The sequence below is a fragment of the Pongo pygmaeus genome, chromosome 16 (assembly GCF_028885625.2).
Source record: "Pongo pygmaeus isolate AG05252 chromosome 16, NHGRI_mPonPyg2-v2.0_pri, whole genome shotgun sequence".
In the NCBI taxonomy this organism is placed as follows: Eukaryota; Metazoa; Chordata; class Mammalia; order Primates; family Hominidae; genus Pongo; species Pongo pygmaeus.
The window spans coordinates 95,336,287-95,360,885 of record NC_072389.2 but is presented as its reverse complement, the minus strand read 5'-3'; the positions used below and the strand labels follow the sequence as shown (position 1 = coordinate 95,360,885).

The following is a 24,599-nucleotide window of genomic DNA, read 5'->3' as shown; positions in this document are numbered from 1 at the left end:
TTAAAGTTTCTTACCATTTCTAAAGGATCTGCAGAAATGGGACCAAGGGTGTTCTGAGGAGAAAAATGAGAAATTAATTCACAATAGGTTTGATGTACGTTTACCACCCCCTTTAATCTTCTGGCATGCTCTCTCTTCCCCTCAATTACTCTTGTGAGTGAATTCATGCAATAGATATGGAGGGCCAGTATTTGTGTGGGCCTCTGGCCTGCAGAACTTCAACACATGATCCCTATTTTCCAGGATCTTAAAAGGTAGGTGGGGAAACAGGAAATAGTTAATAACAAGAGGAAATCTGAATGAATAGAGTTGAGGAGATCAGTCAGAACACCATTACAAGAATCTAAATTGAGGCAAATATTTCTGATTGGCAAAACATATTGGTGATGTTGAGAATTACATTTAAGTAACTCTAAATATAATTCATAGTAAAAGAACTACCACTGTAACTGGCATTCATTGGCTGCTTCTCAGTGTATGAAAAGAAGTGAATTATGGTGAGAAACCACCCCATTCAAGGTGCTTTTCCTATTTGGATAACAAATTAATCCAAACAAAAATATATCTTTTGAGTACCAAGTATGATACTATGGAATTTGTTGATAAAAAGTAGAAGGTATGGTCTTAACAATCTAGAAATTTATTATTCATTGAAGACAAGAGGATTTTCATATATAACAGGATAACTACAAACCTAGGCAGTATGTGAGAAGCGTTAAAAAATAGGTACAAATAATAACATTCTGTAATAGCTTAGAGGAGGAATATCTCTGGGCTAGTAACTTTCCCAGGGACATAGGACTACACTCCATTATGAAGATATTCACTGGGCATAAAGGCATTTATTCAAAGCCACTTGAGCTCAGCAGTGAATGTAACTCTCAATCTTGGTCTCCTATATTAATAATTTCACTAATTTATTTAGCACCCAATACAATGTATTTTAAAGGGATGCTCAGTTAATATTAATATATTAACGTTGGTGGTTTAAAAGTAAAAATAATAAGCATACACTGTATAAATAAGCAAATTAAGTCTTAATATTTACTGAGCAACTATATCTTAAAAACACAGCACAGGCTGGGTGCGGTGGCTCATGCCTGTAATCCCAGCACTTTGGGAGGCCGAGGCGGGCAGATCACGAGGTCAGGAGATCGAGACCATCCTGGCTAACACAGTGAAACCCCATCTCTACTAAAAATACAAAAAAATTAGCTGGGCATGGCGGTGTGCACCAGGAGGTGAGGCAATACTCAGGAGGCTGAGGCAAGAGAATTGCTTGAACCCGGGAGGCAGAGGTTGCAGTTAGCAGAGATCACACCACTGCATTCCAGCCTGAGCGACAGAGCGAGACTCAAAAAACAAAAACAAAAACAAAAAACAGCACAAGGCCCAGTCATCATATATAAATAAACTGAAATGGTAGAGTTTCTACTTTCTAAGGATAATAGAAAATATATATATATTTCTGTATATTGAGAACAAACTCTTTATACCATAGTCTGGAAAATTTAATGGAATTTGAGGCATGAAAAGATTATTTCAGCCAGGAGGGGAAAAAAGATTACCAGTGAAGCAGGAGTCAGGACAAAAGACCCTCCTTCCAGAGAAATGCCTGGGAGCGGTCTCAGTGGGCAGGCAACTCCCAGACTAGAGATACTGCGATTCCCACTACTGAAGACACCTCTAGTTTTTAGTATCTTACTTTAACCAAGTAAGGAAATTGACTTGGGAGACAGGGGCCAATATTCCTGTTGTCTTCTCTTATAGCCCAGAGGCCTCATTCACCATAAGTTTCCAAGGACTTGGGCTAGATGTGGGTCAGGGGTAGGGAGAAACATATCAGCTGAAAGCAGAGATATTTCCTACCAGTTGCGGCTGTCTGACTTTTTTCTTTGGATTTGAAGTGAGTTGGGGGTGCTCTAGTTTCTTGAGCCAAGTCTCCTTGGGCAATTTATACACATCCAGCCAAATATCTCCGGCTCCTGCATTGGGAAACCAGAGAACCATTAAGCAACTGTAAGACAGCCACAAGTTTCCTCTGAGAAATGGCCTGTCTTCTTCTCAGAACCACTGGCAAAGAGACCAGCCACCTCCGTAGCAGGCAACTTTGACACACTGAAGGAGAAGTAGTTCTGCAATGGTTATTGCAAGTCCTCATGCCCCACATAACTTTCCCATGGAGAGTTATCCCCTCAACCCACCACCACCTATCTAAGGGAAACAGGGGCTTCTCACACTAACAGCACTCATGCAACAGCTTTTTGACCAAATTGTTCTGCCCAGCCCCCATGTTTTCTATGTTGCAAATGGTAAATTCCATTGACATTAAAAAAAAATATGGGACTGGGCATGGTGGCTCACGCCTGTAATCTCAGCACTTTGGGGGGCTGAGGTGGGTAGAACACCTGCAGTCAGGAGTTCTCAGCCTGGCCAACATGGTGAAACCCCATTTCTACTAAAAATACAAAAATTAGCCGGGCATGGTGATGTGTGCACCTGTAATCCCAGCTACTCAGGAGGCTGAGGTGGGAGAATCACTTGAACCCAGTGGGTGGAGGTTGCAGTGAGCAGAGATCAGGCCATTGCACTCCAGCCTGGGCAACAGAGTGAAACTCCATCGCAAAGAAAAAAAAAAAGAAAGAAATGCTTCATGAATTTGTGTGTCATCCTTGCAGAGGGGCCATGCTAATCGTCTCTGTATCGTTCCAGTTTTAGTATATGTGCTGCTGAAGCGATCACATCCACTGACATTTTGCCTTCAGTTTTACCTGTCCGGGGAGGAAGGCAGCAAATACAGAATCAGCAACTGAGAGGAGCGTGTCTGAGGAAGGGTTAGAATTGGGAAAGATGCACCTAAAGAATTCTTCTGATTAATATTTGAGGAGGTAACAACCCATGGGTTGGCTGTGGGACTTTATCTTGTCAAAGAAACATGCTCAGCTTCTATAGCAAGTACATGTTAACCTGGGAAAGGTTGTTATTCCATGGTATGGGATCCTGGCTAAATTTTTTCTTAAAAAGTAATCTTCTGGTCACCTTAATTTCAGACTTCTGGCCTCTAGGACTCTGAGGGAATAAATATCTATTGTTTTGAGCTGCCCAGTTTGTGCTACTTTGTTATGACAGCCTCAGGAAACCAATACAGATGGTGCACAAGTTTCCTTGAATACACAAAACATTATACAATGCATATCCTTGGCCAGGCATGGTGGCTCATGCCTGTAATCCTAGCACTTTCAGAGGCCGAGGCGGGCAGATTACCTGAGGTCAGGAGTTTGAGACCAGCCTGGCCAAAATGCTGAAACCCCGTCTCTACTAAAAATATAAAAATTAGCCGGGCGTGCTGGCAGGTACCTGTAATCCCAGGTACTTGGCAGGCTGAGGCGGGAGAATTGCTTGAACCTGGGAAGCAGAGGTTACAGTGAGCCGAGATCACGCCACTGCACTCCAGCCTGGGTGACAGAGCAAGACTCCTTCTCAAAAAAAAATAATCATAAATAAAATGCATATGTTCCTCAAATACCTGACATTGGAGGGGGCTTGGACAAGAGTATAAAATAGAGGCCAATATAGCATATATCTAAATATTTAAAGGTTAAAAATCAAGGCAACAAGCATTTGAATAAAATATGTTCTATTATCCCAGTGATAACTGCAGCAGGCAAGATCCAATGATGAGTGCTGAGATTGGTGGGTAAAACATTAAGGAGAAACAGCACATCAGCATCATCTCAAAGTATCTCCCTCAAGTTGTTTATTAATTACTGTGGTGGTTTTAACACGTGTCCAAAAATCCTTTGATTCTCTCACCTCCAGGAGGTGATACTTTCACTCTTTGTTGCCCAGGCTGGAGTGCAATGGCACGATCTCGGCTCACTGCAACCTCCGCCTCCCAGGTTCAAGCGATTCTCCTGTCTCAGCCTCCCCAGTAGCTGGGATTACAGGTGCCCACCACCACGTCTCGCTAATTGTTGTATTTTTAGTAGAGACTAAAAATCTTTAGTAGAGACAGGGTTTCACCATGTTGGCCAGGCTGGTCTTGAACTCCTGACCTCAAGTGATCCGCCTGCCTTGGCCTCCCAAAGTGCTGGGATTACAGGTGTGAGCCATCACGCCCGGCCAGGAGGTGGTACTTCTATCATTTTCCCTTGAGTGTGGTCTGGACATAGTGACTTGCGCCTTACAGAGGACGGGAAGGGAAAAACAGTAGCTCTACAGTGGAGAAACCTGGCGGACACCACTTGAAGTGATCAAGGTTAATATTAGCAGTAGTGAGTCATGCTGCTATCATGTATCGCTTGATATGATGCAATGAGAAAAGCTTGTCACCTCTGTTGTATCTTCCCCCAAATCCTTAACCCCAGTTGAATCATGAGAAAAATATCAGACAAACTGAAATTGAGGGACAGTCTACAAAATACCTGACTGGTACTCTTTAAAAACGTTAAGGCCTTGAAAAATGAGGAAAGGCCGAAACCATCCCAGATAGGAGGAGACCAAGGAGACGCAATGACTAAATATAATATGGTATACCAGATTGAACTTTGGAGAAAAAAAAAAAAAAAAAAAAAAAACAAAGATTAGTGGAAAAACTAGTGAAATCTGAAAAAAAAAATCTATAGTTAAGAGTTAGTTAATAGTATGTACCGATGTCATTTGCTTAGTTTTGACAAATGTGGTATGGCCATGTTGAACATTAATATTAGGGAAGCTAGGTGAAGGGCATAAGGGAACTCTGTAATTTCTTTGCAACTCTTCTTTAAATTGAAAATAATTTCTAAGTAAAAGGTTTGGAGGGACAAAAGCGATCATTTGGAAGATTGGAAGAGACTGAAAATTTGAACCTTAACAGTCTTTGGTTAATCTTGCCTTGTAGGAGGAAGGCTGCAAAGTCCCCTCCTTGAGAGATCTCCATCTTTATACAGGTAGTTTGCTTGCTGGTATCATCCTGAAAACAAAAGAGATGTTGATAGAGTAGGCATAGCCTGCTGACAGAGAATGTATTTCAGGACCTTCTGTGGTTTGCACCCAGGAACAGAGATCCTTTTAAAGCTTGGGACATGAAAAGATGCTTCAAACTGCTTCATACTTCCCATTTTTGTACAGGAATTGGACTAGATGGTATGTAAAGAAGTAGAACTCGCTTTTCTATGTAAGGTTTTTGAACTTATTTCCTGGTTTCTTAAATGGTCCTGGTGATGTCTGGCATACTATTGGATCTCCTGGTCAGGTGTGCAAACCCTAAAGCCTATGCTGGCATCCAATTATTCAACTAAATTGAAATAAATTCTACATGACACTGAAAACTCTGGTACTTGCTGGACAAAAGGCTCTATCTAAACTATGGTAGAAACTGAATGTAACCCTAGTATGAAACCTGCTCAAATTGTGGATAAGGTCAGAGAGGCTCAACGTGAATGGTTATGCTATCTTTTTTGTTTTTTGTTTGTTTTTTTTTTTTGAGACTCGCTAATTTTTAAAAATTTTAAGAGAGATGGAGTCTCACTTTGTTGCCCAGGCTGGTCTTGAACTCCCGGCTTGCAAGTGATCTTCCCAAGTTGGCCTTGCAAAGTGCTGGGATTATAGGGGCATGAGCCACCATGCCCAGCCTAATGTATCTCCCAAGTCTCTTAATTTATATTAGCTCCCTCATTTGTTTTTCTGTTTGCCATTTATTTGTTGAAGAAACCATGTCATTTGTCCTATGGAATTTTTCACATTGTGAACTGGGTTGATTGCATCTCCATGGTTCCTGTATTTCCTGTAAACTGATAATCAGATCTACAGCTTTGATTAGGTTGAGGTTCAATGTTTTGACAAGAACACTCCACAGGTGCACTGTGTCCTTCCTACTGCATCATATCAGGAGGCCCATAGTAGCTGGTTGTCTCTCTTTTAGTAATGTTAAGGTTGACAATTGAGAACAGTTATCATCCTGACTTCTTTATTACAAACTTCCCCATCAGCCATTGGTGGTTATTGCCTAGACCATTCTTTGTAATAGGCAACAACAGTAGGATACCTCAGTTCTATCATTCCTTCCGCATTTGTTAGAATTCTTCTCTAAGGAAGATCTTTCCATCATCAACTATCTGGTTGCCTTGAAATTTGGTTACCCATATGAAAAAGTCAGGATAAAAGCTTGATTCTTTCCCTTATCAGTTTTCAGAATACTGAGTTTGTGCCCTCACAACTTCCAAAGGTGACAATAAAGTAAGTATTTAAAATACATTATTACGAATTATGTTTTAATTAATTTAATTATTTTAATTAATTTAATTATTAATTAAAAATTAATGGATTTTAAACACTTTTGTGTGTTTTAATCCACCAACAGTACTTTTTTTGTAACGTCCCTGATAATTTGAATATCGTAGTTATGCTGGTCTCATAAAATGAGTTGCAGGACATTCCCAGTATTTTTTTTCCTTAGGAGAGTTTATTTAAAGATAAAATTTAAATATAGATAAAGGCACAGGTATTAAATGCATAACTTGATGAGCTTTGACAAACTTATACATCTATGTAACTAACACCCAGTCAAGGTATAGGACGTTACCATTATCCTAGAAAGTTACCTTATGCCTGTTTGAGCCATTACACTTCCATATGCAACCAATGTTCTGCTTTTCATCACTAACACAGATAAATTTCACCTGTTCTTAAGTTTCATATAATTAGAATGTACTCTTTTGTGTCTGGCTTCTGTCATTCAACTTGATGTTTTTGAGTTTCATCTGCTGTGTTGTAATCATCAGTTGTTTATTATTTATTATTGCCGATTAGTGTTCCATTGACTTAGTCTACCACAGGTTTTTATTTGTTCTCTGATTATGTTTTTTTGTTTTTGTTTTTGTTTTGAGACGGAGTCTCGCTCTGTCATCCAAGCTGGAGTGCAGTGGTGCGATCTCAGCTCACTGCAATCTCTGCCTCCCGGGTTCAAGCAATTCTGCTGCCTCAGCCTCCCAAGTAGCTGGAACTACAGGCGTGTGCCACCACACCCGGCTAATTTTTTGTATTTTTAGTAGAGACGGGGTTTCACCGTGTTAGCCAGGATGGTCTTGTTCTACTGACCTCGTGATCCGCCCGCCTCAGCCTTCCAAAGTACTGGGATTACAGGCATGAGCCACTGTACCCGGCCTTGATTATGTTTTTTTTTTTTTTTTTATTACAAATACAGCTGCTATGAACATCTTGTACAAATCTTTTTGTGAACAAATGTTTGCATTTCTTTTGGGTAAATACCTAAAAATGGGCTTGATATATCATAGGTTTAACTTTGTAAGAAACTACCTCACCTGTAATCTCAGCACTTTGGGAGGCCAAGGTAGGAGGACTGCTTGGGTCCAGGAGTTCAAGACCAGTCTGGGCAACATGGCAAAACACTGTCTCCTTTTGTAAATGTCAGTTTAAATCTTTTGCCTATTTTTATTGGGTTGTCTTTTTATTATTGATTTGGAGTTCTTTATATATTCTGGATACAAATACTTTAAAGGATATATAAATATATATAAAGGATATATATAAAACAGGTATTTTCTCCCAGTCTCTGTGGGGCTTGTTTTTACATTTTCTTAGTATATTTATTATTATTATTTAAGGCCTTTATTAGCAGTTTGCAGTTTGGCTTTTTAAAAACCAGATGCTGCACTGATAATGCAATTAGTTCTAGTTATCTGGTTAACAGGTAAAAAATAAATAAATAAATAAATCACCCCCACCCTGCCCAGCCTCAGGATCCAAGGCATTCTCAGCTGGTGGATCCCTTGCTTTTGTCTCTGCCACATTGGGGTTTAGGATTTTCTGGACATCTACATCTGTAACTGAAGTTGCAGTTGCTGACCTTGCGTCTCATCTTGATTTTCCTTCTCCTCTTCATTGCTGCCCTCTCTAAGCTGTCTTTGGTGAGAAGGGGCCCTGGAGAATTGTGGTCTAGGATTGTGTCACTGGTCCACCTTGTTCTCCTGCATCCTGGTTATCAGTACCTCCATCACTTCTCCCTGCACAGGACAGGTGCGACAGTGTGGGCACCTGGTTGTCACAGCCACCATAGTGGTGCCCCACAATAATGTGGGTACCTACAGGGTCGCCACAGGCTAGAAACCCATGCCTGGGCCAGCTGTTGAGCCTGGCCTTCAGCAACACTCTGACCCTTGGTCCTTTCCCCACTCTCACTATTCTGATAATTTGGCTGGTGAGTGAGTGGAGGACTGGCCCTATGATGCGGACAGCATTCATAATGGTTAGTCTGCTGCAGATCTACTGCCTTGCATGGGAATGCAATTAGGGCCTGTAACATTTGTGACCTCCATGCCCTTCAATAACCTCAAACTCCATCTACTACACTGGGAAAGCACTTCCTGGGGTTATTCTTTTATGACTGTCTGCTGTCCAAATATACCTCCTTGATGTCCTTTCTGTTGATGAAACCATATCCATTCCTGACATTGAATCATCTGTTTCCGAAATTTTCACTGCAATGACCCTCTTGTCCTAGCCACCCTAGCAACCACTTCTTGTGCTGCGGATGTGGGCACTACTGAGGACTGGCAGCTGCTGGGTCTCAGCCTCCTTGCTCAGGGTAGTGGTGATGGTGACTGGGGCCAGCTGTGACAACTGTAGCTCCTCCAGGGTGTGACTGTCACTAGGACGGGTGGAGGTGGGGCTGTTCAGGGCTCTCTGGGGTCCGCTCTCTGCTCCTGCTACTGACTGAACTCTAATAGCATCTTGTGATGAGCAGAAATTTGAAATTTTTTAACAGCTTTATTAGAGTTATCATGACATAATAGCATGTTTGAAGTGTGCAATTAGATAAGTTTTAACATATGTGTACCTCTTGAAACCAACACCACAATCAAGACAGTGAACATATCCATCACCTCCAAATGTTTCCTCCTGCCTCTGTGTTGTGTTGCCCCAGGCAACAACAGATCTGTTTTCCATCACTAGGTTAGTTTGCATTTTCTACAGTTTTATAAAAATGGAACCATACAGTTATGTATTTTTTATCTGACTTCTTTCACTTAACATAATTATTTTGAAATTTATACATGTTATATGCATTAATAGTTCACTCCTTTTTATTGAATAGTATATCCCATTGTATGGATACACCACAATTACTTATCCATTCACCTGCTGATGGACATTTGAATGGTTTCCAGTTTTTGGCTATTACAAATAAAGTTGCTATGAACATTCACGTACAAGCCTTGGTATGGGCATACACTTTCATTTCTCCTGGGTAAATACTTAGGAGTGGAATGGCTGGATCACATGGTAAGTACATGTTTAACTTTTGAAGAAACTGCCAAAGTGGTTGTACTATTATACTTTACCACCAGCAGTGCATAGGAAGAGTTCCAATTGTTGCATATCTTTGCCAACACTTGGTATGGTGTTTTTATTTATTTATTTATTTTCCTTTATTTATTTATTTATTTATTTATTTTTTTTATTTGTGTGTGTGTGTGTCTGTGTCTGTGTGTGTATCTGTGTGTTTTGAAACAGTCTTGCTCTGACCCAGGCTGGAGTGTAGTGGTGTAATCTCAGCTCACTTCAACCTCTGCCTCCAGGGTTCAAGTGATTCTCCTGTCTCAGCCTCCTGAGTAGCTGGGATATAGACGCCTGCCACCATGCTCAACTAATTTTTGTATTTTTAGTAGAGATGGGGTTTCACCATGTTGGCCAGGGTGGTCTCAAACTCCTGGCCTTAAATGATCCACCTGCCTGCCTCCCAAAGTGCTGGGATTACAGGCAAGAGCCAGTGTGCCTGGCCTATTTTTGGTGAGTGTTTTTAATTTGAGGATTCTAATACATGTGTAATTATATCTCATTGTGATTTTAATTTCCACCTCCCTAATGACTAATGATCTTGAGCATCTTATTTGCCTTCCATACATCTTCTTTGGTGAATTCTTTTCAAATCCTTTGTCCATTAAAAAAAAGTTACATCTTTCCTTGTTTTGAGAGTCCTTTGTATATTCCGGTTACAAGTCCCTTATCACATACGTAATTTGCAATGAATTCTCCCAGTCTATGGGTTGTCTTTTCATTCCATTAACAATACCTTTTACAGAAGTTTTAAATTTAGATAAAGTCCAGTTTATCTTTTCTTTTATGGATCATGCTTTTGGTATTGTGGCTAAAATATCTTTGCCTAACCCAGGATCACTTTCTCCTATGTTTCAGCCTAGAAGTTTTATAGTTTTAGGTTTTACATACAGGTATATGATCCATTTTGAGTTACTTTTTGTATATGGTGTGAGGAATGAAGTCCAATATTAATATTTTCTTTTATGATTAGTGCTTTTCATGGTCCTAAGAAATCTCTGCCTGCCCCAAGGTGGCAAAAAAATTCCTCTGTGGTTTTTTTTTTTTCCAAGAAGAAATGTTTTTAGCCTTTACATTTAGATCTAAAATCTCTATCAAATTAATTTTTATATATGGTGTGAAGTAGAGTTGAGGTTCATTTTTCCATATTTGTTTTTCCAGTGTTTTAGCATTATTTGTTGAAAATACTTTCTTTTGGCCCCCAGTGAATTGCCTTGGTGCCCATCAATAGTATTTCTTAGAAGACAAATTATAATAAAAAATCTACTATGACTGACACCTGTAATCCCAGTACTTTGGGAGGCTGAGGCAGGAGGATCACCTGAGGCCAGGAGTTCATGAACAGGCTGGGCAACAACATGGCAAGACCCTGTCTCTATTTAAGAAAAAAAAAACACCTTACTCTGAGCAATACCCTCTCTTTTGGGAATTCATTGATTTAAAAAATACTTTCTGAGAACTTACAGTATTGTAGGCAATGATCTGGGAAAAGGGGATTCAAAAGGTAAATAAGACAGGTCCTCTTCCCTCAGGAGAAGCAGTCACATGAACAAATTAGGGTAGAGGGTGTGGGAAACACTGTGGTAGAAACTGTGTTCTCTTTGTCAGTGGCACAAAGCAGGGACAGATCAGCTCCTCTTGGGTATATAAGGGAAGGTATCTTAGAGGAGATATTTGAGCTGGTCTTGAAGAATGGGGGAAATTTTGGTAGGGAGACAAGGCAGGCAGGGAGACAAGGACAGCATTTGAAGCGGAAGGAACAGCATGGGCAAGGGAAGGGGAATGTGAAACAGCCCAGGATATTTAGGGACTTTTAAGTACTTATTAGATATGTTGGTCTGATTCTCAAAAGAAAAATCTGGAGTTCTTTTGCTAATTTCTTTTCTTGACAACAGGGTAACTAAATCCAAGGAATTCAGCATGTACCCTTTGATGGTGGGGGATCTTTTAATTGGATATTTTGGAGGAGGCTCTCTGGCCATGGAGGTCTCTATTTCTTTCTAATCTAGGCCAGCTATCATTGCTTCCATATTAAAAATAAACTGAATTTGCTACAGCTTTTGGCCCAGCTAATGGGGAAAGAATGGGAACTCACCACTTCATTGATGGCTTTGATTAGGTAAAGACCTTCCTTATAAAAATAAAAGAGTCTAATGATACCTGAAACAGAAAAGTAAGTGAGAATGTAAGACAGACAATTGAGCTGAAGAGAAATTGGAAATTTTATATTGGACTTTGTGAACTTACCATCATGAGCTCGCTCATTCTTAGGCGTCCTTCCCAGCCCCTCCACTGCCTATGCTGCTCTTGGTCTCCCTGCCTTCCTCCACCCCTCACTTGAATGTTCAGGTTGTTTTCCTTCCTGGGTCCTCTCCACCTACCCTAGCTCCACCGGCATCTCCCAGACGTCTCCTGTAAGACATGGGCTACATCCATCTACTGGTTGATTCCTATCTGCCTGATTGAGCACACCATCCCTTACTGCTTCACACCATTATCCAACTGTTTCCTGCAAATGTATCATATTCCTCTTGAGATTCATAGATTCTTTGAGGGAAAGGATCATAGCTCACTGTTCCATGTGTCTTGCCTCTCAATCCCAACAAGCTCCTCATGCAGTTAATTTTGTTGAATTAATAAGTAGATATGTTAATCTAATTCTCATTTAACCTAATGGCTCCAGTATACAACCATCACCCACGATGACTTCTTACCTCTTTCTTGAGGTGCCTCCCACAGATTTATGACTTGCCTCTCTATACTATAATATCACCTTGTAAAGGCATCTGGCCCACTGTGGGTAAACGTCTAACTCAACCCAATACAGATTCATGGGATATCTGATTCATGCCAACAAATGTGCTAGGGACACCAAGACAGTCTACCTTCAGATTCATCATACTGAGGGTTACACAGACTTGAAACCACCTAGTATAATGTAGTGTGATACATATGATCCTATCTTTACACCAAACTCCTTCTGAGTATCAACATTCCCACAGAGATATCCCTAGATGCCTCAAGTCTGCACATGTTCAAATGGAATTCTTCAACTCACAGAACCCTGAGATCTTATTTTCCCGTAACTGTTATCAAGAAATGACATCATCATCCACCCAGTTATCTACGGCACAAAGGGGGAGGCATTCTCCTTCATCGCCCCCCAGCACACTTTCCCACTACTTGACTCGTATGCATATTCCATCATTCCCTAAGTTTTTCCATTAAACATTCCTTTCATTTTTTAAGCTTTTTATTTTGAAATAATTTTAGACTTATATAAAAGTTACAAAAATAGTACAGAGTCTCTTTGTATCCCTTGTCTTGCTTCCCCTAATCTTAACATCTTACATAACCATAGTACACTTTTTCTTTTTTTTCTTTTTTGAGACGGAGTCTCATTCTGTCACCCAGGCTGGAGTACAATGGTGCGATCTCAGCTCACTGTACTCTCTGCCTCCCGGGTTCAAGCAATTCTCCTTCCTCAGCCTCCCAGGGAGCTGGGATTACAGGTGCCCACCACAACGCCTGGCTAATTTTTTTTTTTTTTTTTTTTGTATTTTTAGTAGAGACGGGGTTTCACCATGTTGGCCAGGCTGGTGTCAAACTCCTGACCTCAAGTGATCCACCTGCCTAGGCTTCCCAAAGTGCTGGGATTACAGGCATGAGCCACCACACCTGGCCTTTCTTTTCATTTTAACAGCCCCTGTCTTGGTTCAGATGTTCAGAATTTTCTCTCCTTAATGACTGCATAGTTTTTCCGCCTCTCATTTTGCCTTTTTCAAACTCCTGCTAGAGTGCCCTTCTTAAATGCCAGTCTGGTCAGGTCACTCTCCTGCAGAAAGTTCTTCAGTGTGCCTGTGCTGGCTGAGCAGAGCCTGATGTCTAGAGAGATGCATGCCTTCACAGATGATCTCCAAGTGAACACGCACTTTCCGCTCTGCCTGCCACAATATGACACATCCACCTCACTCACTTCCAGCCAATGCTGACATTTGCCTTCTCATCCTCCACAAAGTAGGAAAGCTCCTCATATCCAGAGGTAACAGTCTGTTTCATCCAAACATAAGGACAGGCTAGAGGGAGCCTAGCTTTTGGGGGGCAACCAAGAGTAACAGCTCACCTATCTAGGACACTGTCTACAGTTTTCGATACCATACTTCTCATGGAGGCCTGGTTCATCCTCAGGCTGAGGGAAAAAGAGCAAGCTCTGGTTTGTATGAGAGGACTGCTGAGTGCTGGAAGGGTATGGACTCCAGGGCCATACTGCCTGGTTTGAAGCCTGACTTTCCATGTTACCTCAAGTAAGTTATTTAACTTCCATAAGTCAGTTGCCTCTTCTGAACAGGAATAAAAAATTTTACTTCCCCGCTAAGGCTGCCATGAGGATTAAATGGGCTAGCACATGTGAAATGGTAGAACAGTACCTGACCCACCATACCTGTTCTGTACATATAGTTACTATTACATGACCAGGGAGAAGTCTCCATGCCTGGCCCCACCAATACCTCAAAAGGAGATTAAATTGACAACAGTCTACAGGTATCTGTAAATGAGGCTAAAAAGGAAGATGAAGAACAATACCCATTTCATCCACAGGAGCAATAAGTATTTCATTCCCCAAATCTGTGGCCCAGATGGAAGTGACATCAACCTTAAGCTTCTCCCATGCATATATTTGTTTAGCACTGTACAGATTATAAATTGAGAATCCTTTGGCTCCTCCAATAAACACATAGTCTTGGGAAACAGCCATACAATTTGGCATTTTGTTGAGCTGGGAAAACAAAGAAAAAATATTATTTTCAGTTGTCACTGTCTTCAAATTATATGAGTTAGCTTCTCAGAGACATTCAGGGGCCCTTCCTAGATAATAATAACATTTCCTGGCTGGACGCAGTGGCTCACGCCTGTAATCCCAGCACTTTGGGAGGCTGAGGTGGGCAGATCACATGAGGTCAAGGGTTCGAGACTAGCCCGGCCAACATGGTGAAACCCCGTCTCTACTAAAAATACAAAAATTATCTGGGTATGGTGGCATATCCCTGTAAGCCCAGCTACTTGGGAGGCTGAGGTAGGAGAATGCTTGAACCTGGGAGGCGGAGGTTACAGTGAGCCGAGATCACACCATTGCACTCCAGCCTGGGCAACAGGAGTGAAACTCCGTCTCAAAAAAAAAAAAACCCCAAAAAACAACATTCCCAAACATAGTGCTCATCTAAAACTCTTGCCTAAGCATCAAGAAATTCATAGTATTTCACTGTTAGGGCAAAGAGAACAGAGAAAACAAATAAGTTGAGAACAAATGCATATTCACAACACTAGGCATGACCACAGGCCCTGTACTTTATTCAGCCGGTGCACTGTGGGAAGAACGGTAGCCAAGGCACTGGCAGATCCTCAGCCATCCAGCAAGAGAGTAGATTAATACATTAAGAAGATTTTTCAGTAACAACCACTGAATATAAAAGGATAGTATTCAATTAACCAGAATACCCCATATTTCCCCAGGCAATTACCAGATCATTTTAATCAACATCAGCATGCTTCTAATCTTTCAAAAATGCACTGACTTATTGAATGCAGCTTTCTGGTAGGAATTCCTTCCTGGATCAGGGGCTTTCATTTATTAACACTCAACTGAGAAACAGGGGCTCCTGGTCAACTGCTTACTCCATACCTGGATTTCTCCAAATGGAGGGTAGACGGTGGGCTGGATCTCGCTGCTCTCAGCTTCCCTCAGTGCGTTCCTCTCTTCAATAATTTCCCAAGACTGGTCAAACAGAAGGTTCACCAGCTTGTTGATCATTCGATAAGGCTGAGGCAAGGAATCCAGCTCCTCATCTGGATCCACGAGGACATGATCCTCTTCATCGTCTTTAGGCCAGTCCTTCTCTGTTGGGGGTGGCACCTCCAATGGTCCCTTTCGTGTACCAATGGGGTGTCTTATCTTCTGGGTCTGACTTCCTCTCAGGAATGACATCACAGAAGGTGGCACTGGGAACCTCTATGAAACTCTGAAAAGCTGATAAGAGAAGTAAACAAAGGAATTCTGGAAAAAAGGAAGCAACGAGAAGATAGCACACCATCCTTTTCTAGCACAATAGCCTATAGGGACTGTTTATTCCACAGACTGGCATTTTCCTTAATTACCAGAGGACTATTACCACGTTCTTAGGCTATGCTCTTCATATTAGTAAGGACATTAGAGGAGGCAGGTATTTTCCAGGCCACCCCTCGATGATGTGTACTAAGAAGGAAAGAGGAATTTGATACCCTTGTTGATAGGAGGGCAGATGTCTTTCTGTCCCAAATACAATTCACCCTCTCTCCTACACCTTATGCCTTCTCCTCATTCTCTTTCTTTCTGCAGATGGCTGTGCCCAAGCCAGGTGGGCAGTGAGCCATGATTCTCCTCCATTTCTTTCCTTCACCCCCCATCAGATGAAGTTCAAGCACTCCCAATCCCGACTGTCTGATTTGTTCCCTTTTCTCCTTTCCCACTGCTGCTACCCAGGAGTTCTGCAGACACAGTGCTCAGGGCCCATGAGATTTTTCAAGAGCCTCCAGAAATGTTTGAGACATTAAAAAAAGAATTGACCAAAATAAGATCCATAAATTTCCACTTCTATCTGTGCCACAGATTTGAGGAATAAAATACTTATTGCTCCTGTGGATGATAATTAAATATTTACAAAAATATTTACAATTTAATCAGCTCCACTCTATGTGTGTGTGTGTGTATACACACACATATGTATACATCAACTTATAAATATATAAAGTCTGTATATGTATACAAATAAGGTTCACGTCTACAAGAAGAGAACGAGTAATCTTTACTTCAGAAAATTCAAAATTGTAGGGCCTGTGGGGTGGTTCATATCCATAATCCCAGCACTTCAGGAGGCCAAGGTGGGAGGACTGCTTGAGGCCAGGAGTTCGAGACTAGCTTGGGCAACATAGCAAGATCCCATCTATACAAAAAATTTTAACAATAGCTGGGCATGGCGGTATGCATCTGTAGCTACTTGGGAGGGTGGGGTGGGAGAATTTCTTGAGCCCAGGAGTTTGAGGTTGCAGTGAGCTAAGATTGTGCCACTGCATTCTACCCTAGATGATAGAGTGAGACCCTATCTCAAAAAAAAAAAAAAAAAAAAAAACCCTCAAAATTGTGCACATTATAAAAAGGCTTTCATATGTTACAGTTTTTAAAAAAATATTTAATGTAGAACATAAGATACATTTTAAGGTGCTTAATATATAGTGGAGTAGGGTCTTGGACTGTATGAGTGCCGAGGGTCCATGAAGTCTTGTTTTTTTTTTTTTTTTTTTTTTTTTTAATTTATGAAGTATTTATTGATGATTCTTGGGTGTTTCTCGGAGAGGGGGATATGGGAGGGTCATAGGATAATAGTGGAGAGAAGGTCAGGAGATAAACACATGAACAAAGGTCTCTGGTTTTCCTAGGCAGAGGACCCTGCGGCCTTCTGCAGTGTTTGTGCCCCTGGGTACTGGAGATTAGGGAGTGGTGATGACTCTTAAAGAGCATGCTGCCTTCAAGCATCTGTTTAACAAAGTACATCTTGCACTGCCCTTAATCCATTTAACCCTGAGTTGACACAGCATATGTTTCAGAGAGCATGGGGCTGGGGGAAAGGCCATAGATCAACAGCATCCCAAGGCAGAAGAATTTCTCCTAGTCAGAACAAAATGGAATCTCCTATGCCCACCCCTTTCTACACAGACACAGCAACAATCTGATCTCTCCTTCCTTTCCCCACACTTCCCCCCCTCTTCCTTTCAACAAAACCGCCATCGTCCTCATGGCCGGCTCCCGATGGTCGCTGTCTCTTCGGAGCTGTTGGGTACACCTCCCAGACAGGGCGGCCGGGCAGAGGCGCTCCTCGCTTCCCAGACGGGGCCGCCCGGGCAGAGGCGCTCCTCACTTCCCAGACGGGGCCGCCCGGGCAGAGGCGCTCCTCTCCTCCCAGACGGGGCGGCCGGGCAGAGGCGCTCCTCGCTTCCCAGACGGGGCCGCCGGGGCAGAGGCGCTCCTCGCTTCCTCCCAGACCGGGTGGCAGCCGGGCAGAGGCGCTCCTCACCTCCCAGATGGGACGGCCGGGCAGAGGCGCTCCTCACTTCCCAGAGGGGGCGGCCGGGCAGAGGCGCTCCTCACTTCCCAGAGGGGGCGGCCGGGCAGAGGCGCTCCTCACTTCCCAGACCGGGCGGCCGGGCAGAGGCGCTCCTCACTTCCCAGACTGGGCGGCCGGGCAGAGGCGCTCCTCACTTCCCAGATGGGGCGGCCGGGCAGAGACGCTCCTCACTTCCTCCCAGACGGGGTGGCGGCCGGGCAGAGGCGCTCCTCACCTCCCAGACAGGGCGGCCGGGCAGAGGCGCTCCTCACTTCCCAGACTGGGCGGCCGGGCAGAGGCGCTCCTCACTTCCCAGACTGGGCGGCCGGGCAGAGGCGCTCCTCACTTCCCAGACTGGGCGGCCGGGCAGAGGCGCTCCTCACCTCCTAGACGGGGTGGCCAGGCAGAGGCGCTCCTCACTTCCCAGACGGTGTGGCGGCTGGGCAGAGGCGCTCCTCCCTTCCCAGATGGGGCAGCCAGGCAGAGGCGCTCCTCACTTCCTCCCAGACGGGGTGGCGGCCAGGCAGAGGCGCTCCTCACTTCCCAGAGGGGGCGGCCGGGCAGAGGTGCTCCTCACTTCCTCCCAGACGGGGTGGCGGCTGGGCAGAGGCACTCCTCACCTCCCAGACGGGGCGGCCGGGCAGAGGTGCTCCTCACTTCCCCCCAGACGGGGTGACGGCCGGGCAGAGGCACTCCTCACCTCCCAGACGGGGCGGCCAGACAGAGGCGCTCCTCACTTCCCATACGGGGTGGCAGCCGGGCAGAGGCGCTCCTCACTTCCCAGATGGGGCAGCTGGGCAGAGGTGCTCCTCACTTCCTCCCAGACGGGGTGGTGGCCAGGCAGAGGCGCTCCTCACTTCCCAGACTGGGCGGCCGGGCAGAGGCGCTCCTCACTTCCCAGACTGGGCGGCCGGGCAGAGGCGCTCCTCACTTCCCAGACTGGGCGGCCGGGCAGAGGCGCTCCTCACCTCCTAGACGGGGTGGCCAGGCAGAGGCGCTCCTCACTTCCCAGACGGTGTGGCGGCTGGGCAGAGGCGCTCCTCCCTTCCCAGATGGGGCAGCCAGGCAGAGGCGCTCCTCACTTCCCCCCAGACGGGGTGGCGGCCAGGCAGAGGCGCTCCTCACTTCCCAGAGGGGGCGGCCGGGCAGAGGTGCTCCTCACTTCCTCCCAGACGGGGTGGCGGCTGGGCAGAGGCACTCCTCACCTCCCAGACGGGGCGGCCGGGCAGAGGTGCTCCTCATCTCCCAGACGGGGCGGCCGGACAGAGGTGCTCCTCACTTCCCCCCAGACGGGGTGACGGCCGGGCAGAGGCACTCCTCACCTCCCAGACGGGGCGGCCGGACAGAGGCGCTCCTCACTTCCCATACGGGGTGGCAGCCGGGCAGAGGCGCTCCTCACTTCCCAGATGGGGCAGCCGGGCGGAGGCGCTCCTCACTTCCTCCCAGATGGGGTGGCGGCCGGGCAGAGGCGCTCCTCACTTCCCAGACGGGGCGGCCGGGCAGAGGTGCTCCTCACTTCCTCCCAGACGGGGTGGCGGCCGGGCAGAGGCGCTCCTCACCTCCCAGACGGGGTGGCCGGGCAGAGGCGCTCCTCCCTTCCCAGACGGAGTGGCCAGGCAGAGGCGCTCCTCACCTCCCAGAGTGGGCGGCCAGGCAGAGGCGCTCCTCACTTCCCAGAGTGGGCGGCCGGGCAGAGGCGCTCCTCACTTCCCATAGGGGGTGGCAGCCAGGCAGAGGCGCTCCTCACTTCCCAGATGTGGCAGCTGGGCAGAGGTGCTCCTCACTTCCTCCCAGACGGGGTGGTGGCCAGGCAGAGGCGCTCCTCACCTCCCAGACGGGGCGGCCGGGCAGAGGCGCTCCTCACCTCCCAGACGGGGCGGCTGGGCAGAGGCTCTCCTCACCTCCCAGAAGGGGCGGCTGGGCAGAGGCGCTCCTCACTTCCCATATGGGGTGGCAGCCGGGCAGAGGTGCTCCTCACTTCCCAGACAGGGTGGCGGCCAGGCAGAGGCGCTCCTCACCTCCCAGATGGGGCAACCGGGCAGAGGCGCTCCTCACTTCCTCCCAGACGGGGTGGCGGCCAGGCAGAGGCGCTCCTCACCTCCCAGACGGGGCGGCCGGGCAGAGGTGCTCCTCATCTCCCAGACGGGGCAGCCGGGCAGAGGTGCTCCTCACTTCCTCCCAGACGGGGTGGCGGCCGGGCAGAAGCACTCCTCACCTCCCAGACGGGGCGGCCGGGCAGAGGCGCTCCTCACTTCCTCCCAGACGGGGTGGCGGCCGGGCAGAGGCGCTCCTCACCTCCCAGAAGGGGTGGCCAGGCAGAGGCGCTCCTCACCTCCCAGACGGGGCGGCCGGGCAGAGGTGCTCCTCATCTCCCAGACGGGGCAGCCGGGCAGAGGCGCTCCTCCCTTCCTCCCAGACGGGGTGGCAGCCGGGCAGAGGCGCTCCTCACATCCCAGACGATGGGCGGCCGGGCAGAGGCGCTCCTCACTTCCCAGATAGGGCGGCCGGGCAGAGGGGTTCCTCACATCCCAGACGATGGGCGGCCAGGCAGAGATGCTCCTCACTTTCTAGACGGGGTGGCGGCGGGGCAGAGGCTGTAATCTTAGCACTTTAAGAGGCCAAGGCAGGAGGCTGGTAGGTGGAGGTTGCAGCGAGCCGAGATCACACCACTGCACTCCAGCCTGAGCACCATTGAGCATTGAGTTAGCGAGACTCCGTCCGCAATCCCAGCACCTCGGGAGGCCGAGGCAGGCAGATCACTCGAGGCCAGGAGCTGGAGACCAGCCCGGTCAACACGGCGAAACCCCGTCTCCACCAAAAATACAAAAACCATTCAGGCGTGGCGGCGCGTGCCTGCAATCCCAGGCACTCGGCAGGCCGAGGCAGGAGAGTCACCGGAGCCCGAGGCAGGGAGGTTGCAGCGAGCCGGATCATGGCAGTACAGTCCAGCTTCGGTAACAGCGGGAGACCGAAGAAAGGTAACAGCGGGAGACGGGAGAGGGAGAGGGAGAGGGAGAGGGAGAGGGAGAGGGAGAGGGAGAGGGAGAGGGAGAGGGAGAGGGAGAGGGAGAGGGAGAGGGAGAGGGAGAGGGAGAGGGAGAGGGAGAGGGAGAGGGAGAGGGAGAGGGAGAGGGAGAGGGAGAGGGAGAGGGAGAGGGAGAGGGAGAGGGAGAGGGAGAGGGAGAGGGAGAGGGAGAGGGAGAGGGAGAGGGAGAGGGAGAGGGAGAGGGAGAGGGAGAGGGAGAGGGAGAGGGAGAGGGAGAGGGAGAGGGAGAGGGAGAGGGAGAGGGAGAGGGAGAGGGAGAGGGAGAGGGAGAGGGAGAGGGAGAGGGAGAGGGAGAGGGAGAGGGAGAGGGAGAGGGAGAGGGAGAGGGAGAGGGAGAGGGAGAGGGAGAGGGAGAGGGAGAGGGAGAGGGAGAGGGAGAGGGAGAGGGAGAGGGAGAGGGAGAGGGAGAGGGAGAGGGAGAGGGAGAGGGAGAGGGAGAGGGAGAGGGAGAGGGAGAGGGAGAGGGAGAGGGAGAGGGAGAGGGAGAGGGAGAGGGAGAGGGAGAGGGAGAGGGAGAGGGAGAGGGAGAGGGAGAGGGAGAGGGAGAGGGAGAGGGAGAGGGAGAGGGAGAGGGAGAGGGAGAGGGAGAGGGAGAGGGAGAGGGAGAGGGAGAGGGAGAGGGAGAGGGAGAGGGAGAGGGAGAGGGAGAGGGAGAGGGAGAGGGAGAGGGAGAGGGAGAGGGAGAGGGAGAGGGAGAGGGAGAGGGAGAGGGAGAGGGAGAGGGAGAGGGAGAGGGAGAGGGAGAGGGAGAGGGAGAGGGAGAGGGAGAGGGAGAGGGAGAGGGAGAGGGAGAGGGAGAGGGAGAGGGAGAGGGAGAGGGAGAGGGAGAGGGAGAGGGAGAGGGAGAGGGAGAGGGAGAGGGAGAGGGAGAGGGAGAGGGAGAGGGAGAGCCAGAGCCATGAAGTCTTGTAAAAGCCCTGCTGCCATCGTCATCTTTTCTTACCGGCTGGAGTATATTTGTGATGCTTTCAATGTGTGAGTATGAGGACACTAGCTGACACTGGGGAAAGAACCACCGAAGTAATTAGTGGGGAGAGTAAGCTGAGCTCACAGAGGGCCAAGAATAATGCCTGTTTCCACCAGCAAGACTGGAAAGCCTCATAATTCACAGGGATTATGTAGACTACTCCGAAAAATCTTGCCTCGGTCATGGGAAAAATTAGCCCTAGAATAAATGCTCCTCTGTTGTCACCCATCAAATCTTAGAAGTTAGATAATCAAACTATTTCTAAGTAACATACTGCATCCCAGAACAAAGCTCAAGAATATTTAGAGGAATATAAAAATATCCAGCATTCAATGGAGTAAAATTCACAATGTCTAGGATCCAATAAAGAAATTACTTGGGCTATAGAAAGGCAAGAAAATATAAGCCATAATAAAGAGAAAAATCGATCAACTAAAGCTGAACCAGAGTCAATAAAGATATTAGAATTAGCAGACAAAACAGTTATAACTTTTTCCACAAAGTTATAAAGTTATAACTGTTATATCTATATCTTTCTAAATCTATACTGAACTTTTAGAGACACAGCTACAAGGTCTGAGATGAAAAATACATCAGATTAGATTAACATGAAGATTTCAGAGGCAAAATTAGATGGCCAGAAGAAAAGATTAGTGAACTTGAAGACACGGCAATAGAAACAAAATGAAACAAAGGAATAAAAAAGACTGAAAAAAAGAGAAGAACTGAGGTGTGAGATCATTTGAAGTGGCCTAATACAAGAGTGACTGAAATCCCCAAAAGAGAGAAGAAACAGAAAAAAAATTTGTAGAAATAATGAACAAAAATTTTCTAAATTTGATTAAAACTATAAACCCACAGATTTGAGAAGAAAAACTATATAAAATTATGGATAAAGACAAAATTTGAAAGCAGCCAGAAGAAGAAAGGCATCCCATGTACAGAGGAACAAAGTGAAAAATAACAGCAGACTTACTGAAGGAAACCATGCGAGTGAGAAACAGTGAAGCAACATCTTGAAAGTACTGAAAGAAAAAAACTTGTCACTCTGGTATTCTATATCCAGAAAACATATTTTTCAGAAAATTAAAGTGAAATAAGCCTTTTTAGACACACAAAAATTGGAAGAACTCATCATCAACGAGCTAGCATTAAAATAAATAATGTAAAAGAAAGGCTTTTAGGCTAAAGGAAAAGGATCAGGGTATAGTAGCTCTCGCCTATAATCCCAGAACTTTGGGAAGCTGAGGTGGGAGGATCACTTGAGCCCTGAAGTTCAAGACCATCCTGAGCAACAAAAGGAGACCTTTATTCTACAAAAAAAAATTTTTTTAATTAGCCAGGCATGGTGGCATGTGCTTGGAGGATCACTTGAGCCTGTGAGGTCAAGGCTGCAGTGAGCCATGATGGTGTCACTGCACTCCAGCCTGGGTGACAGAGATCCTGTTTCAAACTAATTAATTAAATAAATAAAATAAAATGATATCAGGTGGAAATAGAAATTTACATAAAGAAGTGAAAAACACTGGATACATTAGGCAAATTAAAAGATTTTTCTTATTATTTAAATCTCTTTAAAAGATATTTAAAATGCTTAAACAAAAAATAAAAATGTAGTGTAGGATTAATAACATATGTAAAGAAAAATGTATGACAATAATAATACAAGGGCTAGGAGAGGAGAAATGGAAGTATACTAATACCACTTGAAGGTAGGCTATGCTAGGTTAAGATGCATACTCTAAACCCTAAATTAACCACTAAGGAAATAAAACAAACAGTTATAGCCAACAAAAGCAATAAAACACATAAAAGTACTCAATTTAAATACTTAATTTAAAAAAGCAAAAAAGAGGAAAAAGGGAACAAGGAACAGATGGTACAAACAGAAAGTATAGCAAAATCTAACCATATCAATAATCACATCAAATGTAAACACTCCAATCAAACGACAGAAGTTGTCAGAATAGATGAGACTCAATATATGCTGTGTACAAAAACCCCACTTAAATATTAAGACACAAATAGGCCAAAACTAAAAGGGTGAACAAAGGTATACTATGCTAACATTAATCAGAAGAAAGCTGGAGTGACTACATTAATATCAGACACAGTATATTTCACAGCAAAGAATATTACCTGCGATAAAGAAGTTCATTTAATAATGATAAAGGTGGGCCGGGTGCAGTGGTTCATGCCTATAATCCCAGCACTTTGGGAGGCTGAGGCGGGCAGATCACGAGGTCAGGAGATCGAGACCATCCTGGCTAACACGGTGAAACCCCGTCTGTACTAAAATTACAAAGAAATTAGCTGGGCGTGGTGGCAGGCACCTGTAGTCTCAGCTACTTGGGAGGCTGAGGCAGGAGAATGGCATGAACCCAGGAGGCGGAGCTTGCAGTGAGCCAAGATTGCACCACTGCACTCCAGCCTGGGCAACAGAGCGAGACTCCGTCTCAAAAAACAAAAAAAATAATTATAAAAGTGTCAACTGATCAAGAGGGTATAAAAGTTCTAAATGTTTATGCACCTAATAACAGAGCTTCAAAATACACAAAGCAAAAATGGATAGAATTTTAATGAGAAACAGGAAAATCTACAATTACAGTCAGAGATTTTAATACTCTCTTCTCAATAAATTATAAACACATAAACAGAAAAATTTGTGAGGATATAGAAAACTTCAATAACACTATTAAGTAATTTTTTTCCAATTGACAGTTACAGAACGCTCTACCCAAAACAGCAGATTACAAATTATTTTTAAGTGCACATGAAACATTTACCAAGACAAACCATATTCCAGGTCATAAACCAACTAAGTTTAAAAGAACTTAAATAATACAAAGTATGCTCTCTGACTACAACAGAATTATTTTAGAAATCAATAACAGAAATTTTGATGGTTCAATGTGTACAAGACCTCAAAATATTAGGAAACTAACATGCTTCTTAATAACCCATGGATCACTTTTAATAGTTTTAATGCTCCTAGGGTAGATACTCAGGAATGGGATTGCTGGTCATATGGTAAATATATGTTTAAAATATTTTACATACATATTAGAATGGCTAAAAGAAAAAAATAGTGCCAGGTGTGGCAGCTCATGCCTGT

General features: G+C 45.4%; 1 protein-coding gene and 1 non-coding gene across 7 annotated transcripts in view; both read right to left on the bottom strand.

Moving 5' to 3' along the window:
* Positions 1–24,599, bottom strand: part of WDR93 (WD repeat domain 93) — a 56,596-nt gene that overhangs the window by 25,058 nt on the left and 6,939 nt on the right. For 4 of the 6 annotated variants that reach the window (XM_054450381.1, XM_054450383.1, XM_054450385.1 and 1 more), the window contains exons 2-7: positions 15,017–15,361; positions 13,921–14,113; positions 11,432–11,496; positions 4,873–4,951; positions 1,870–1,985; positions 15–53 (exon numbers count right to left, since the gene is read on the bottom strand). In XM_054450381.1, coding sequence (XP_054306356.1) covers positions 15–53; positions 1,870–1,985; positions 4,873–4,951; positions 11,432–11,496; positions 13,921–14,113; positions 15,017–15,319 — 795 coding nt within the window. In that variant the 5' untranslated portion in view covers positions 15,320–15,361. Of the gene's footprint in view, positions 1–14; positions 54–1,869; positions 1,986–4,872; positions 4,952–7,846; positions 8,183–11,431; positions 11,497–13,920; positions 14,114–15,016; positions 15,362–23,623; positions 23,777–24,599 lie in introns of those variants that run through there. The other 2 variants (XM_063652928.1, XM_054450386.1) reach the window with 2 other exon arrangements.
* LOC129014960 (U6 spliceosomal RNA) lies at positions 2,636–2,742 on the bottom strand. The gene has a single exon (XR_008494472.1). It is a non-coding gene; the product is annotated as a U6 spliceosomal RNA (small nuclear RNA).